General features: G+C 37.1%; 2 protein-coding genes across 5 annotated transcripts in view; one reads left to right on the top strand and one right to left on the bottom strand.

The window, feature by feature from the left end:
- rhbdd3 (rhomboid domain containing 3) overlaps window positions 1-7,858 on the top strand; it is a 29,730-nt gene extending 21,872 nt beyond the window's left edge. The window contains exons 4-6 of one of the 2 annotated variants that reach the window (XM_073065702.1): window positions 2,460-2,858; window positions 4,808-4,944; window positions 7,563-7,858. In XM_073065702.1, coding sequence (XP_072921803.1) covers window positions 2,460-2,858; window positions 4,808-4,944; window positions 7,563-7,600 — 574 coding nt within the window. In that variant the 3' untranslated portion in view covers window positions 7,601-7,858. Of the gene's footprint in view, window positions 1-2,459; window positions 2,859-4,807; window positions 6,973-7,562 lie in introns of those variants that run through there. The other variant, XM_073065703.1, reaches the window with a different exon arrangement.
- A 138-nt stretch (window positions 7,859-7,996) lies between these two features.
- emid1 (EMI domain containing 1) overlaps window positions 7,997-15,932 on the bottom strand; it is a 437,271-nt gene continuing 429,335 nt past the window's right edge. For all 3 annotated transcript variants that reach the window (XM_073065698.1, XM_073065701.1, XM_073065699.1), the window contains one exon: window positions 7,997-10,206. In XM_073065698.1, coding sequence (XP_072921799.1) covers window positions 10,076-10,206 — 131 coding nt within the window. In that variant the 3' untranslated portion in view covers window positions 7,997-10,075. The remainder of the gene's footprint in view (window positions 10,207-15,932) is intronic.

Here is a 15,932-nt window from a genome sequence, read left to right as displayed (position 1 = left end):
TTTGTGGTTGTAAATTCTTACCAGTAGTGTACCACAGGGGCTGATGCTGTGTCTCTTTCTGTTTGCTATATACACTAATAATATGGGCGTGCATATAGGAGGTAAGGTTAGTAAATTTTCAGAAAGCATGATGATTAATGGTGTTATTGCTATCGAAGAGGGTAGTCTTAGTGTATAAGCCAATATTGATGTGTTGATAAGAGGGCTGAGCAATAGTAGAACAAATTTGCTACTGATAAGTGTGAGGGTGCATTTGGGAATATGGAATAAGGCTGATGGTGTGGTGGCATCAGCACTGGATTTGAACACAGATGGTCCCGAGTTCCAACCCAGCTGGGTCCCAACCTGGGCAGCAGCAGTATCTGCACGGAAGAAAGGCCTGGCAATCTACTTCCGTAATCTTGCCATGAAAACCCTATGGTCCATGAGGACACGAAGAGTTGGACTTGACTTAACGACTGAACAACAATAAGGGTAGGACATAATGAATAATAGGACCCTATGGAGCATTGAGCAACACAGAGATCTTAATGTACAAGAATCCAAGAAGGTGACACCATTGTTTAACAGGGTGAATAAGAAGATGTACAGAATACCTTTTAGCTTGGCCATGGAATATAAGAGCAGGAATGTTTTGGTACTGTTGCAACATTCTGATAGTAAGGACGTTGTTGTATTGTAGAGAATGCAAAGGAGGTTCAACAGGGTGTTGTCTATTATGCAGCAGTTTTGAATAGGCTGGGCTACAAGCCAGGTCCTTTTTCCTGGATGATATTGAACTTGAAAGTAACTGAGGCTACACACATGCAGGTAAGCGGGGAACACATTTCTGACACAATTTACTAATTGACCAGTGGTGATCATCTGTCATGGCTGAGAGAGTATGCTGATTGTTAAGCTTTTAAATATAAAGAGACACAGTTTACCACTCTTGTTTGTGATGGCCATTGACTGCTATTTACATGGCACTGTGTCATACCACTAATTGGATCAGACCTGGATGTTTTCCAAGTCTTGTTTCCTGCAGACACTGACTGAAGAATTGTTAATGGGTCACATTGTTAAGCAAATGCTTCTGATGGTGAGGGGAAATTAACTGATTGTTGAGTCCTTGATCTTTCTCAAATGAACTCTTCTGACAATAACCAACATTCCCCTTTGTGCTGGAATTGTCTCCATCCAGGAGAAGGTCTCATGAGTTCCTCTTGATTTCAATTTACAATTACTTCAATTAAATTTTTCTTTCATGTCATCTCATGTCTTGGAGTTTCTTTTTGGACAAAGTCTTCAAATTCAAAGTTTGGACTACACTGAGTAGTTTTGGTGCAATTCAAACCAATCATCTAGTGTTTAATGCATATCTATTCTGAATCTCAAGTTTGGAAGTGGTACTTTACAACCTGATAGAAGATGTCCTTGGTCTGAAGACAGGACTTTGTCATCCCTATTACAGAAATGCAGCAGCTACTTGTGAGAAGATCAAGTAGGTTTATGTTTTGTGTTGGTTCAGTCACCTCTTGTTGTGGACCAGTCTATTTTCTTCTGAAGACTTCTGCAAATTCATCATTGCTTCCAACTTATGTATCATGTGTGCAGATTGAAAATATGTCCTGTATATCAATTGATAAGTATCTGAAAGAGTAGTATTCTTAATATCAGATCCTGAATTTCATTTCTGTACACCTCTTTCCATATGGTGAAAACTTGTTTAATTAGTCAATATAGACGTAAAATTAGTCAGCCCCATTATGGGGACTAGCCTCCACAGTATCCAAAACATCTTCAAGAAACGGTTTCTCAGAAAAGAGGCTTCAATCATGAAGGACCACCACCCAGGACATGCCCTCTTCTCATTGTTACCATCAGGAAGAAGGTACAGAACCCTGAAGGCACACACTGAAGTGATTCAGGAACAGCTTCTTCCTCTCTGACATACAATTCCTAAATGGACATTGAACCAATGAAAACTATCTCACTACTTATTTTAAAATTTCTGTTTTTGCACTACTTCACTAATTTAGCTATTATATATATGTGTGTATGTATATATATATATATTTATATATATGTATATATACAGTTTTCCCCCTGTATTTATCATGTATTGTATTGTACTGCTGCTACAAAGTTAACAAATTTCATGACATATGCCAGTGATATTAAACCAGATTTTGATTCTGACAAAAAGCTTTTCTTATCTCTCATCTAATTTTGTAACCCTAGTGTTATTTTCCATTTAATTATAAGGGCTTCAGCTAACCAATAGGAGTCCTGTAATTATTTATAGTACTCTAATTGTTGTTAATGAGTAAGTATTGTGTATTATGTTAAGCATTATTTGTTTACATCTGAATAATGTGAATTATTCTGTATTGATCTGTTTATAACTTCAGCTTTGGTTCTATTATGACTAACTTCAAAAAGCTGATACAATGCTCTATGTACCTTCATATTTGCAGGTACCCTGTTACTGAGGCCAAAACTCACACATCATCACAAGTGATTGATCATTTTACAAAAGACAGTAATAGCTGCAACATTGAAATAGATTCTCAGTGGACTGAGATCCCCAACCAGATAATATTGCCTTCTTCACAACCGCATGTTGGATCAATGGGAGCCAGTAATTTCCAAGCATACTCTGATAATCCCTGTAGTTCTGCATATTCTGACCTGCTGGATCCTAGCCATTGTCTCCCTGAATTTTATCATATGAATCCAGATGAAATTTATACTGCTGCTAGATGTGGCCTTCTCACAGATGAGGATCTTTTACATGCTAGTATTGCTGCCTCCTTAAAAGAATCAGATCAGAGCAGGAAACTGGAAGTACCTAAATCGTCAGTGTCCTCTCTACGGTGAGTCACTCTCAACAAATGAAAGGCAACAAAATAGTTGGGAATGTCTTAAGTTTTATTTCATAGAATTCTTAATTTCAAACAGAGTTACAGCTAAATCTGGTTCAGAAAAACTCAGCGAGTCGAGCACCATATGTGAGGGGTAAGGGAATGAGGGCTGAGAGTGGAGATGGGAGATACAGTTTGAAGAGGTGAGGGGTGAGAAGCTGTTAAGTGAAAGGCCAAGCCTCCCATACGCGCTTTTTTATACCCTTGAGGTGCTTGAAACCGGACTCTGGTGCCATGGCACTTGAGGCAACCAAAGGGAAAGAGCTGATGCAACTTTTAAATGGGCCAATCGATGACCAACACTGCAGAAACAGATTTGGACTGGCAAATAAGCCAAATCTCTCCCCCACCACGTGACATGAGAGGAGGGTGAAGGTGGGGACAGCTGCTGGAGGGCGATCAACAGGAATGTAAACGCCAGCAGTGCTGGGATCTGATGTATCGATGACTTTTTAGCGGAGAGGTGATGGCAGAGAGAACCAGATGGGGAGGGGATCTGCTGGGTGAAATGTATGGGTCATAGGTGTGTGGAACCAAGAGGAAGAGGGTGAAAATGGACAATGGGGCCCTAAAAGAGTGTAAGGGAAAGGGGACGAAGATGCTGGGACTGGAGATGAATCAGAAAGAGAGAGAGAGAGTGGTGAACACAGGAGATAAGAAATTAGAAAATTTATTCTTCATACTATTGTAGATGACCCAGACTGCATATGAGATAATGGTCCTCTAACTTGTACTGGGCATCACTCTGGTAAAACTTTGGTTCCTAGTTTTTACTCTTATCAAGTCCTGGAATCACATGTCTAGAGGAATGCTTCCAAAAGCAAAATTTCAGAAATCGTTAGATTATACTTAAAATGCTTTTGGATACAAGTGATCAGTTCACAAGGATCTATGAGCTGAAACGTTGACTCTTTTTCTTTTCCTCCAGATGTGGCCTGACCTGCTGAGTATTTCCAGCATTTTCTGTTTTAGTTTTAGTTTTCCAGAATCTGCTGATTTTTTAAAAAAAAAATTAGTTTTCATTAGTTAACTCTGGGTCTGCTTATGTGCGGGTTTCACAAAATTGATGTTTAGTTTGTAAGTCCCAAACTCCACAAGCCACTACTTTCAGTCATTTTCTATGCTAAAATGCCCACAAGTATTAAAGTTGGGTACCTGGTATAACCAGTGTGACAGTACAATAGACTGCAAAAGAAATACGTAATCTACTTAGTTAGTCATTGGAGTAATGTTCAGAACTTTAATCTCTGTGTGGAGGAAGGGGTGCACTCCAAAGATTCATTGCTTATTTAACTTCAGTTTGCTGTTCAGCACATTTCCTTAATTATCTATAAAATTATACGAATGTTTTATTTAGAACAACATTTAATTTCAAGTGGAGGAGTTTTTGAAACTTATAGATACTAGGTTTCCTCAGACTGATACATATTTGGAAATTATAAGTTGCTCTCAGGGTTCATCCATTAAATTTTTTTAAAGGGTTAATTTTCTGATATTCAGAGATATTTAAAATCTATTCAAATTGAAGTAAATTTTGTTTATTTTAAAAAATAATTTCTAATAAAACTAAAATTTAATTCATTAAAATGTTACAGAAAGATAATGATAGGAATGTTGTCTTTTAATGCCTTGTTCTACAAATTAAGGGGTAGTTCTGGGATTCAGCTGCAAATTTCTTGCTTATATGAGGAATCTCATCCACATGGAGTTCAGCATTCTGGATCTGCCAATCTCCTATAATTTCACTGCTTTACACAGAAACTGCAACTTAATTTCAGTTATGGTTGAACTTTTTAACAAAAGTTGGCAAGATTCAGCCCATTGTTTTGATGACTACTGCACACAGTACTATATGTAAAATATAGCTTCTTCAATCTATGCTTTCATTGTCCTTCTCTCAGACTACAGCAATTACAGCAGATGGGGTTTTCAACAGAAAAGGCTGTTTTAGCTCTGGCTGCTTCAGGGAAGGTGGAGGGTGCCATCAATCTCCTGGTAGAAGATCAAGTTGGAGAAGATGCCATTGTGACAACAAAGGGTAAAGTGCTATCCAGTTGAATATCTACTAAATGATGGAGAAATGTGCACAAATTAATGAAAGAAGTGCTAAATATAGACATTTTATGCTAGTTTGTGCAGGTCAAAATTCAGATCTTTTTAACACAGAAGTAGACCTTTCAGCTCAGAAACCATGTTGACCATCAACTACCCATTTACATTCAGCAACTTATATATTTTTCAATGCTCCGCACAAACTTACATCAATCAATTTACACTTTTTCTGCTCCCCACATTCCAATCAACTCGCCCCAGATTCCACCACTTCCATACTCAGGGCAGTTTATAGTGGCCAAATATCCTATTAACCCACACTTCTTCGTGATGTGGTCAGAAGCTTGAATGCCTGGAGGGAACACACATGGTCACAGGGAGAACGTGCAAACTCCACACAGACATCACCCAAGGTTAGGATAGAACTAGGGCATCCAGCACCGTAAGATGATGATTTCACTAGCTGTATCACTGGTTAACCCATAAATCCCACAGCTTTCCACAAAAGGTTTACATACTATGCCATCTTGGGAGCCAATTGGACATTAAATATCAGACACAAGAGATCACAGGTGCTGAGATCTGTAGCAAAAATTGAACTGTTGGAGAATTTCAGTGGGTCAGGCAGCATCTGTGAAGGGAAAGGGATCGTCAACTGATGCAGGGTTTCAACCTGAAATTTTTGATTACCCCTTTGCTTTTACAGATACTGCCTATTACCAGATTCTTTGACCTACAGTCTCATTTTCAAGGACTCTACAACTCATATTCTTTATGTTATTTTTATTTGCACAGCTTTTCCTCTTGCCAATTCATTGTTTCTCAGTCGTTCTTGAATAGATTTTGTAATAACTGTATGTATTTCTTTTTTCCTGTGAATGTCTGCAAGAAACTGAATCTCAAGGTTGTATCTGGCAACATATACAAACTTAGTTCAAAGTAAATTTATTATCTATGTTCCTCCAGAAGCTTATTTTTGCCTTCATCTTGTTAAAATGTTGTTATTCCAAAAGCGGAATTTGATAATCCATGCAGCAAAGTATTTTGAGGAAATAAAATCTATCAGAAATTATATCTATTAAGTAATCATACAAAAATGAATGTTATTACACATTATAATACTACGGTTCTTAACCTGGGATCCACAGACCCCTTGGTGGTCCATGGATAGATTCCAGGGGGTTCGTGAACTTGGATGGGAAAAAATTTAGATCTTTATTTGCACTGACCCCTAACTGAAATTTAGCATTTCCTTTGATTACGAATGTAGGGAACAAACCACAGTATTAGTAGTGCTCGTGACTTTGCCACCAATAGAAATCACAGATACTTTTGAATGGATATCCAACATGGCATGTGTTGCTTTGTCAATGTCCACCCTACAGTTTAATGGTCTTATACAGCCTTCACACTGATATGTCTTTAAAAATAAGATTTAAATTTAACTTACCTATATTTTAAATATACAGTGCTGTTATTTAATGTGTTAATAAAAAAACATATATATTACTATATCACAAATCTGTGCTTTAAAATATTTTTCTAACTGTATTTCAATTATAATTGGTTTATTTTGTAATCCTATGTATTTAATTTTATATATTTAAATACATCATTCTGAGAAGGGGTCCATAGGCTTCACCGGACTGCCAAAGGGGTCCTTGGCATAAAAAGGGTTAAGAACCTCTGTTACAACAACTTCTTTGTAACACAGGCTACTTGGGTATTTGATCTCAATTTCAGACATCTGGTGCTGATAACTGAATGAGCTTAGTCACATGCGAGTCAGAAGGTGATGACAGTGAATCAAACCTGAGAAAATGGTAGTGGGCAATTCTTCGCTGGCACCAGTCCCATTCAGTAAGCAGCGAATGGAGTAACGGCTCTAAATACAGGATTCAAGTTCAAGGGGTGGTTTAGTCAGGCCTTTCCAACCATAATAAAAGATTACCGGTAGTTGGACTGTTCAATATGTTTTGTATTCCACCTGGAGTTTACAGGCCTCAGGACAAAATTGAGGAACACAATTGGAAACTTACTCCGTTTCTCTTTGCTTGGCTGAAGAATCTCGTGAGTGAGTCCCGATGTCAGACCTGCACTAGGCAGAACATAGTGGACAGGTATGCTGTTGGGGGCTAACAGTTCAGTGCAAGAGACAGTGATTAGTAAGTGTTCTTGAAGGACCCTGATGGAGTGGATGTGGAGAAGACATTTCCTATGGTGGGGGAGTCTAAGACCAGAGGTCACAACCTCAGAATAGAAAGACGTCCTTTTAGAACGCAGGTGAGGAGGAATTTTTTTCTAGCCACACAGTGGTGAACCAGGAATTTGTTGCCACAGACAGCTGTGGAAGGCAAGTCAAAGGGTATGTTTAAGGCAGAGGTTGATAGGTTCTTGATTAGCCAGGGCATGAAGGGACTTGGGGACAAGACAAGAGATAGGGGCTGAGAGGAAAAATGGATCAGCCACTATGAAATGTTGGAACAGATTCAATGGGCCAAACACCCTAATTATACTTGTTATCTGATAATCTTTTGAATATATTATCATGGGTTCAAAGTACATTTATTATCAAGGTATGTATTGATATTTGTCTGCTTGCAGGCAGCCACAAAGCAAGAAACCCAAAAGAATCCAATTAAAAAAAAGACTAACATCCAATGTGCAGAGAAAGAGAAAAAACACAGATTGTGCAAGCAATAGAAGCAAGCAAAAGCATCTCGGACCAAACTGAGTCCATAGATCCGAATCCTTGGAGTAGGCCCAAAGCCTCGGTCTCAGTTCATCACATTAGTGGGGCAAATCGCTGCGAAGCTCACAGATACAAAGCACAGCAGCCAAAGCAGTCTCACGGCCTCATCGTGGGAGAGCGAGTGAATTTATCCTGACACCCTACCTTTCCAGTCCATTTGGCCAGTGTTTAAGTTGTCCAAGCACAGGATTGTGCCTTGCATTAGGACCCAAGCCCCACTGCAGCGATACGTGACTCATTAATATTGCTTAATGACTTCAAACATAATGCAAAAAGCACAACATAATGAAAAGCTCAAAAGAATTAATTTACCTTTTAATGAATATTTTTGACACACATGTCATAGGTGGTATAAAACATTGCTCTGTACATGGAAGTAAGTACTGTACGCCTTAAAAACTGCATTGTGAAAACACAGTGGCACCATAAGTTGCACATTGTACATATAGTGAGTAAGTGAATACTTTCGCGAGCAACCTGCATTAAAAGCACATAGTCAAGATACAAAATTCCGCAGATAAACAAATACAAACCAAATCAGAGTCGCAAGTTGCTTTAATTACAAAATCAAACACTGCACACTTAGCACCAGTAAGACACATTTAAATGACCATAATTGAAATGCTACCTTCAAGTACAAATTCAGAGATATCTGGAGATAACTACTTGTAGTACGTCTTCATGCCTATATGGTGAGATGTCCTTTTTATTTTGATGTAATCCTCATTTCCCTGGTGTGTATTGAATGGATGTAAAAGTTAGCCATATGTTTTGCTGATTGGCTATTTTATTATTTAACTGTTAGAACTAGAAATACACAACTAATAAGATAAAAATTGCAGAGATCTAATGTTCAGATAGGATAGGAAAAGACAGTCTTTAATGTGTCGATTAGGCATCCATAGTTTAGTGTTGTGCATAAAATTTCTAAATTGTATTTATTTTGGTCACGGGAAAACAAATGCAACAGCTCTTTAGAAAAATCCTTTACCATCCCTTAGTTTCTTAATGTAACAGGATATCAACAAAACAGTTTTAATATAACCTAAGAAACATGTCCTATTTTTTAAGTATCTCCCAAAGATTCATTCCAGTTGTAAAAAAATTATTTAAATGCATCGTGATTGTAATTTTCACTCACAAATAATGAAGGGGTGAAGGACTGGGAGGAGGTGGACCCCGAAACCAAGTCTTACACTATCAGCAAAGTGTCAAATTTGTGTGCTTTGCTCTTATGAAAACACTTCAAAGAGAGGAAAAGTAATGTGAATCTCTGTTCTTGTTCTAAAATAGTTTCATTTGATCTAAAATAGTTTACATCCTAATCATTGCTGGCAGATCCATTTTCAAAAATAAAAGTGTGAATACCCTGAGTACGAGGAGGTCAGTGGGCAAATCTATCTCAATCTGAATATAAACAAGATTGAACAATTCTACCTTCAGTCAGCAGTTATGCATTTTTAGAGATACCCTGCTTACTTACAGACTGTTTGTCCCACTCCCATCCATACCAGGACCACCAGACACAAAGACAGTTACTCTCCCCAAGCAGGAAGGCTGATCAACACCTCCACCCACTAACTCCACCACGACTTTATTATTTCCAGTCAGTCACCTTACGTACAACCTAATGTCACTTTATGGATGTACAATTGATCAATGTATAGAAGCTATCTTATGTAGTATTCATATTTATTATGTTTTTCAAAACTATTATTACTATTGTGTTCTTTATCTTCTGTGTTTTTTTTGTGCTGCATTGGAGTAACAATTACTTCATGCTCCTTACACTTGTGTACAGGAAATGATCTTAAACAATCTTGTGAAACAAGATGGAAGGTGGCCAAGGGACAGTGTCTCATTTAAAAAATAACAATCTTTTCCATGTAATTAAACTATGATTGAAGTACATAATGTCAGGTGATGGCAATAGTATGATTATACAGAAATTTGGAATCATTAATCTACTTGTGATACAAAGTAAAAGGCAAAGTAAACATTTTCAAAGGAGAGGAAACATCAAAGGCTGCTGTATGTAATATTCACCAGAGGTTGTGTTCATTAAGAAAAACGACACACACACACACACAGAATAGCCAACCGTGGTGAACCAATGTGTGATAATCTATACCATATCTCTGAGATTCCTATTAGGAAAGCAGCCTAGAATTTAAATCGTTTTCAGTACGCATAGAGGAAAACGCCACAGTTAACAGGGCAAATCAAGTTAGTCCGTTGCTGTATTACACACAGGACAAACATAACAGTTCCAGCGGCTTGGTAATCTGCTTACCCAGTTTGCCACCTGTTGTTGCAGGGCGGCACCACATTGCTTACACTGGCTGACATTTACATTTGTCCTTCGTCACTTTTCTTCAGTTTTGTGTGCAAGCCTGTGCGAGATAATCTTGTAGGCGGCAAAGCTGCCTCGCTTGCCTCTGAAGAAATTGGGAGGTATGGTAGCGTAAGGATCTACCCCAGAGCCATGATCAGGTTCTGTGACAAAGACAATGCAGTAAGTTCAGTGGGTAAAAGGTGGCTTTGTCAACAACACACACTATCAAATAGTGACTGCAAAAAAACTGGGTGTGAAATAGGTATTAATGAATGCAGTCACTATTATATATTGATTATTTGAAAACACAGCTGCATATTTTCAGTTCACTAACAGCACCACCTCAAGTAATTTATGGACAATGCAGTAATTTGGAAAATTGAGTTTTCACAGTCTGTTTGGGCGCATTGTGTTTTCTTCAGGGTTGCCAGAGCTTGAAAATTGAAGTATGTAATTTAGAAATACTCATTTGATTGCACATATGCACTGGTACTAAAATAAAACTTTATCACTTTACTGCTTCTTATTTTTCAATATAAATGATGTGATAGGATAGAGAAAAAACAAAATTTATCCATAGAGATCTATACGGACTATGACTAGTTAATGATATGAAAATTATTATATCCTACAAGATAATGTTGAGTTATTTCTCTCCACTCGTAATTTAATGGCCATCTTTATAGAGCTTTAGTTTTTATTTTGCATTAAGTCTTCAATAACCGTTGTTTCCTAAAGATATACTTTGATGTTTATTAGGCAAATCAAACAAATGTACTTCTCTAAAATTTGCAATAAAAACAGTAAATCTGGGAATACCCAGAATACCCATTTAATGGTTAATATTTCCAATGAGGACAAAACAAAAATAAATTACTTTCTTTAACTATTCTCTAGTTGATTATTGAACTAAACCAGGAACTCAACCGTTTTATGCCATGGACCAATACTATTAAGCAAGGGGTCTGTGTATCCCAGGTTGGGAACCCCTGAACTAGACCAATACTCTATTAAATTATAGCAATTAAGACAGAAAACACCCTCTTTCTGAGGGTACATCAGATAAGTCTTATGCCGATATAACGATTGGTATAGGCAACCAAAATGATATAGCAGCTCAGAAAAAGAAATCTGTCCTTTTATGGAATTCACAAATCATTAACAAACATCTGAGATAAAAAAAATAAAATTTTCTTCATAAAATGTATGTGACTAAAAGTAAATAAATGATCATAATTTTACTTCTAAATGCATGTGCAAATGAGGTGGCTTTGCATTGGGGAAAATTGGCCCTACAGAGGTTTTCTAAGAACATAGCTTGATGTATTTTTCAGATTATGAAAGGCTTTAAGTGTGTTTCTAGAATTTTCAACATAAATTTCAGATTCTTAATTCATGTCACTTTAGTTCAACAGAGTAAATTTAGGTATATTTTTGTTTAAAACATAGTAGAAAAGCTAGGTCATCTATCATCTCATGAGCTGGCATGCTCCAGTAACCAGCTCGTCTGAGGGAACAATGAAACCAACAGAGGGCAGTGCTGAGGGATAACCTGACATTGTATTAACCAGTACATTTGTTTAACCAGCCCCTGTCAGATGTGTTCTAGGAAACTGAGAATTTATCATACAAAGACAATCACAAACAACATTGTGAATAGATTACAAATAAAATTAACATTCAACAAGGAAAATGACAAACAGACAGAAACCAATTTACACTGGGAGCCAGGGGAACATAAAAAGGAAGTCATATTCTTCTCAGGAAAACAACAAAAGCAGAAAGGAAAATCAGTCAGTTGTTTAAGACAATTGTCAGTTGATTATGGAACTAGACTGATACTTTGATAAATGTGTTCTGTTGAAAGGCTGGGACCTGTGATAAGTTGGAAAGCTTCTGTCAAACCAACCATTTTATTTTAATAGGTTGTGCATCACAGAATCTGTCATTTCAATATAATGCTTTTATCACAATATATTCAATTCACTATGCCAGGCAAAGAAAGACGCAAGGATGAGAACACGGAATAAAAAGCATTATGATGTAAAGTTTGAGTTTCACAATTCAATTTGCTAAGTGCTATGATAATTAAGCAAGCATTTTGCATCACCCTTGAGTGCAGGATTATAAAAAAGTGGTAGCGTAAAAAAGGAACCCACTGCGAACACACTACTTGAAGCAAATTTTGTATTGGTACTTTAGAAGGCCATTTGGCTTTCTTATTTTTGTTAATAGTAAAATTATTTATATGCTTAACATGAAATCATTTCATCACATGTGCAATGATTCAGAATGTGCTTTGGTTACTCAAAGTTGTATTTTTTTCCTAATGTTGAATTCACTTGATGCTAAATCCATGTCACATGAAGAAAATCATTAAATTCTAATAACTGCAGAGACATTAAACACAAATGTAAACTTATGCTACATAACTAATGCATTAAACTTTGAACTTAGCCAATTAAACAACACAACAACATGGTAATATTTTCTTTGCAAGTTAGTGCAAATGATTGTACATATATTTTGTTTATGTGTGTTATATTAAAAGTTGCAGTTTCCATTATCATCCCCTTGTACAGAGTTTGAATCACGCAAACACACTCTTGACTCAATAAAATTTGGATTGTAGTACTAGCACTATTATTGCAATAAAAACATTATAAATTATTTTGGGGAATATAATTCTGATATTCCTATTATTAAAACAACATCAATTTTCTTTGCTATTAATATATTCTTTAACCAAGCTTAAAGGCAAAGATATTCCATTTCAAAGATTATGTTGTTATGTGCCATGTCGTGACATGGGCGATCATGGTCTTTCCATGACCATGACAAATTTTTCTACAGAAGTGGTTGGCCATTGCCTTCTTTTGGGCACTGTCTTTACAAGATGGATGACCCCAGCCATTATCAATCCTCTTCAGAGATTGTCTGCTGGACGTCAGTGGTTGCATAACCAGGACATGTTATATACACCAGCTGCTTATACAACCACCAACCATCTGCTCCCATAGTTTAAGATGACCCTGATCAGGGGGCTAAGCTGGTGTTACACCTTGCCCAAGGGTGACCTGCGGGCTAGCGGAGGGAAGAAGTGCCTTACACCTCTTTACCCTGCCACACTTTAAATAGTTATCACCAAAGACATAATCAAAAAATCATTTTAAAATTTTAACATGGTGACAAGCATATGTTATTATTTATTCAACTTATTGTTTCATTTTAAATATACATGAATTTTTCATTTAAGTATTAATGTTATGTCAATTGCCCTTTGATTTTTATATAAGGTGTTTTGTTTGTTAGAATTAGGCATCATGTTTATAAGTCCATTCGAACAGTGTGGTACACAATGAATGTCCTGCTGACTAGGGTAGGATATAGTAGCATGTGATCTTCCTATCTTAAAAAAACTAAAAATTATATTTTAAAAATCATAAATGAGAAAATTTGCAGATGCTGATGTAGAGGCTTTTAAAATCCATTTTGATTTGTCAATTTAGGTCTACGGAATGAGAATATGCAAGCGAAGATATCCCAATGAAGTGGGTTAACAAATGTGAAGAGATACTCTTAAAATGTACATTACAGTGTAATCTGTTGCAAGATATGATAGTTCTTTTTTGATTCTGAATGGCTGCTAAGAAAATGGAGCACCTTTAATCCAATAGAAACTGTAATAAAAGGTCATGAAATACAATGTTTTTAACTAAAGTTGTAGAGTCATACATTGGAGAAGGAGGCCCAACTGGTCCATGTTGCCAAGAAGCTCATCGAAGCTGGTCCCATCCTTCAAAATCTTTCCTATCCATGTGCTGTCTTTTAAAAGTTATTATTGTACCTGCCTCAACCACTTACTCTGGCAGCTCATAGTTCTATGTGAAAAGTGGTTCCTCAAGTTCTTTCTGAATCTTTCCTCTCTCACCTTAGACCTCTGGTTCTTGATTCCCCTAACCTGGGACTGACTGCCTTCACCCTGTTTATGTTTCTCATGATTTTATATACCTCAAAAGTTCAACTTTAGGTCTCCTGCATTCTAAGGAAAAAAATTCTAGCCTGACCAAACTCTCCCCTGTAACTTAGTCCTTCAAGTCCTGGCAATATTCTTGTAAATCTTTTCTGTCCTCTTTATAGTTCAATAACATTTTTCCTTTAGTACGGTGCCCAAAACTGAACACAACACTCCAGGTGTGATACAGGTTAAGTACTCCTTTTCCAAAATTCAAAAATCCAAAAACCTCTGAAATAAAGTTTTTTGAGATGACATCAGAAATGGAAATTTCCATAAGGCGCTGGGAAGGTTCCTAGGCGATATGCAGGACTCTACATGTTACAAACAGTTCTGAGAAGTGACCTCATATAGATAATAAGCAGAAGTTAAAGAAAAGTATAATAACACTGCATAAAATGAAAAATGAAGATCTTGATTGCATATTGAAAGAGTAGATTTGTCAATATAAGAGTAAAGATTGTAATGTATGGATCTATTTCTATTAGAGCAATACCCCCCCTTAGCACTACGTATTGATCTGTTGTCTACGCATATGCTGTTGTCTACACATACACATGCTGTTGTTTTCTCTCTGTCTCTCTCTCATTTGTCAGTTAAAACCATCTCCTGCATCCATGGTTTTATTTAATTGATATGTAGTTGTGCACAGGGACAACAAATTGGCGATGAGTATGAACCTGAATGTCAGAAAGTGTCACGAACTGCACTGACAGTTATGACATGATTATGGGACGAAACAGTGAGTGTTAAAGACACAAGAAAGCCGAAGGACTCATGAGTAATGATGAAAGATGCAGTAAACCTAAAGTGAAAAATAATATAGTGATGGCTTCAGTCGGGAAAGTTGATAAATTTGATAGCGCTAATGAAAACTGGGAGTCGTATATTGAGAGGGTTGAACTGCATTATAACGTGAACAATGTTGGGGAGCAAAAGAAAGCCCTACACTTCTTAGCTTAATGGGCCTAAGAACATACAGTTCCCTTGCAAAGCCAGCAAGCAAGATGTTTGACAAAATTGTTACAATTTTACAAAATTACTTGAGCCCTAAACCATTGGTAATAGCTGAGAGATTTAGATGTTACAAGAGGAACCAGAAAAAATATGAAAGCATTTCTGAATACATTGCAGAACTGCGCAAACTTTCCCAGTACTGTGACTTTAGAGATGAACTTTCTGATGCATTAAGGGACAGGTTTGAATGTGGCATGCATAGTCAAAGCACTCAAAAGAGGCTATTGTTGAAAAGAGACCTTACCTTAGAACAGCCATTGACCATTGCAATATCGTTAGAGACTGCAGCAAAGGATGCAGCAGAACTACAGAAAAGGAGACTAGAAGGTGAAGTGCACAAAATGTCCCTGAATGATGTAAAAAGCCAAAAATGTTATCGATGTGGCATGATGCAAATGACTGTTGGTTCAAAGAAAAAGTTTGCAGGAAGTGTCACAGACAGGGTCACATAGAGAGAGTGTGCAAGGCAGACTGAAAGCACAACTGAGTGAAAAGTCTCAAACACAAAACTAAGCAAATGTACAAAGTTACTGAATGTAAAACAGAATCAGACAACACGGAGTCTGACAAAGGTGAGCTGTCATGCCTAGAACTGTATAGTGTAACTGAAACAGATCACAAAATAATCTGGATCACAATAGATGTGTCTGGTGTAAAACTGTAAATGGAGCTGGATACAGGGTCTGCTTTGTCCATAATTCCAGAGGCTGACTACAACAGACTGTTTTCTAAGCTACCATAAGAGAAGACTTCAGAGATACTAAAGACTTACACAGGCGAAGAAGTACGTCCCAAAGGTGAACAAAGTAAATGTGACATCGGCCAACACAACAGTTAGAGCTTTATGTGTGAAAA

The sequence above is a fragment of the Hemitrygon akajei genome, chromosome 14 (assembly GCF_048418815.1).
Source record: "Hemitrygon akajei chromosome 14, sHemAka1.3, whole genome shotgun sequence".
NCBI lineage: Eukaryota > Metazoa > Chordata > Chondrichthyes > Myliobatiformes > Dasyatidae > Hemitrygon > Hemitrygon akajei.
The sequence above is the reverse complement of the archived record's forward strand: the minus strand, read 5'-3'. Positions and strand labels throughout refer to the sequence as shown.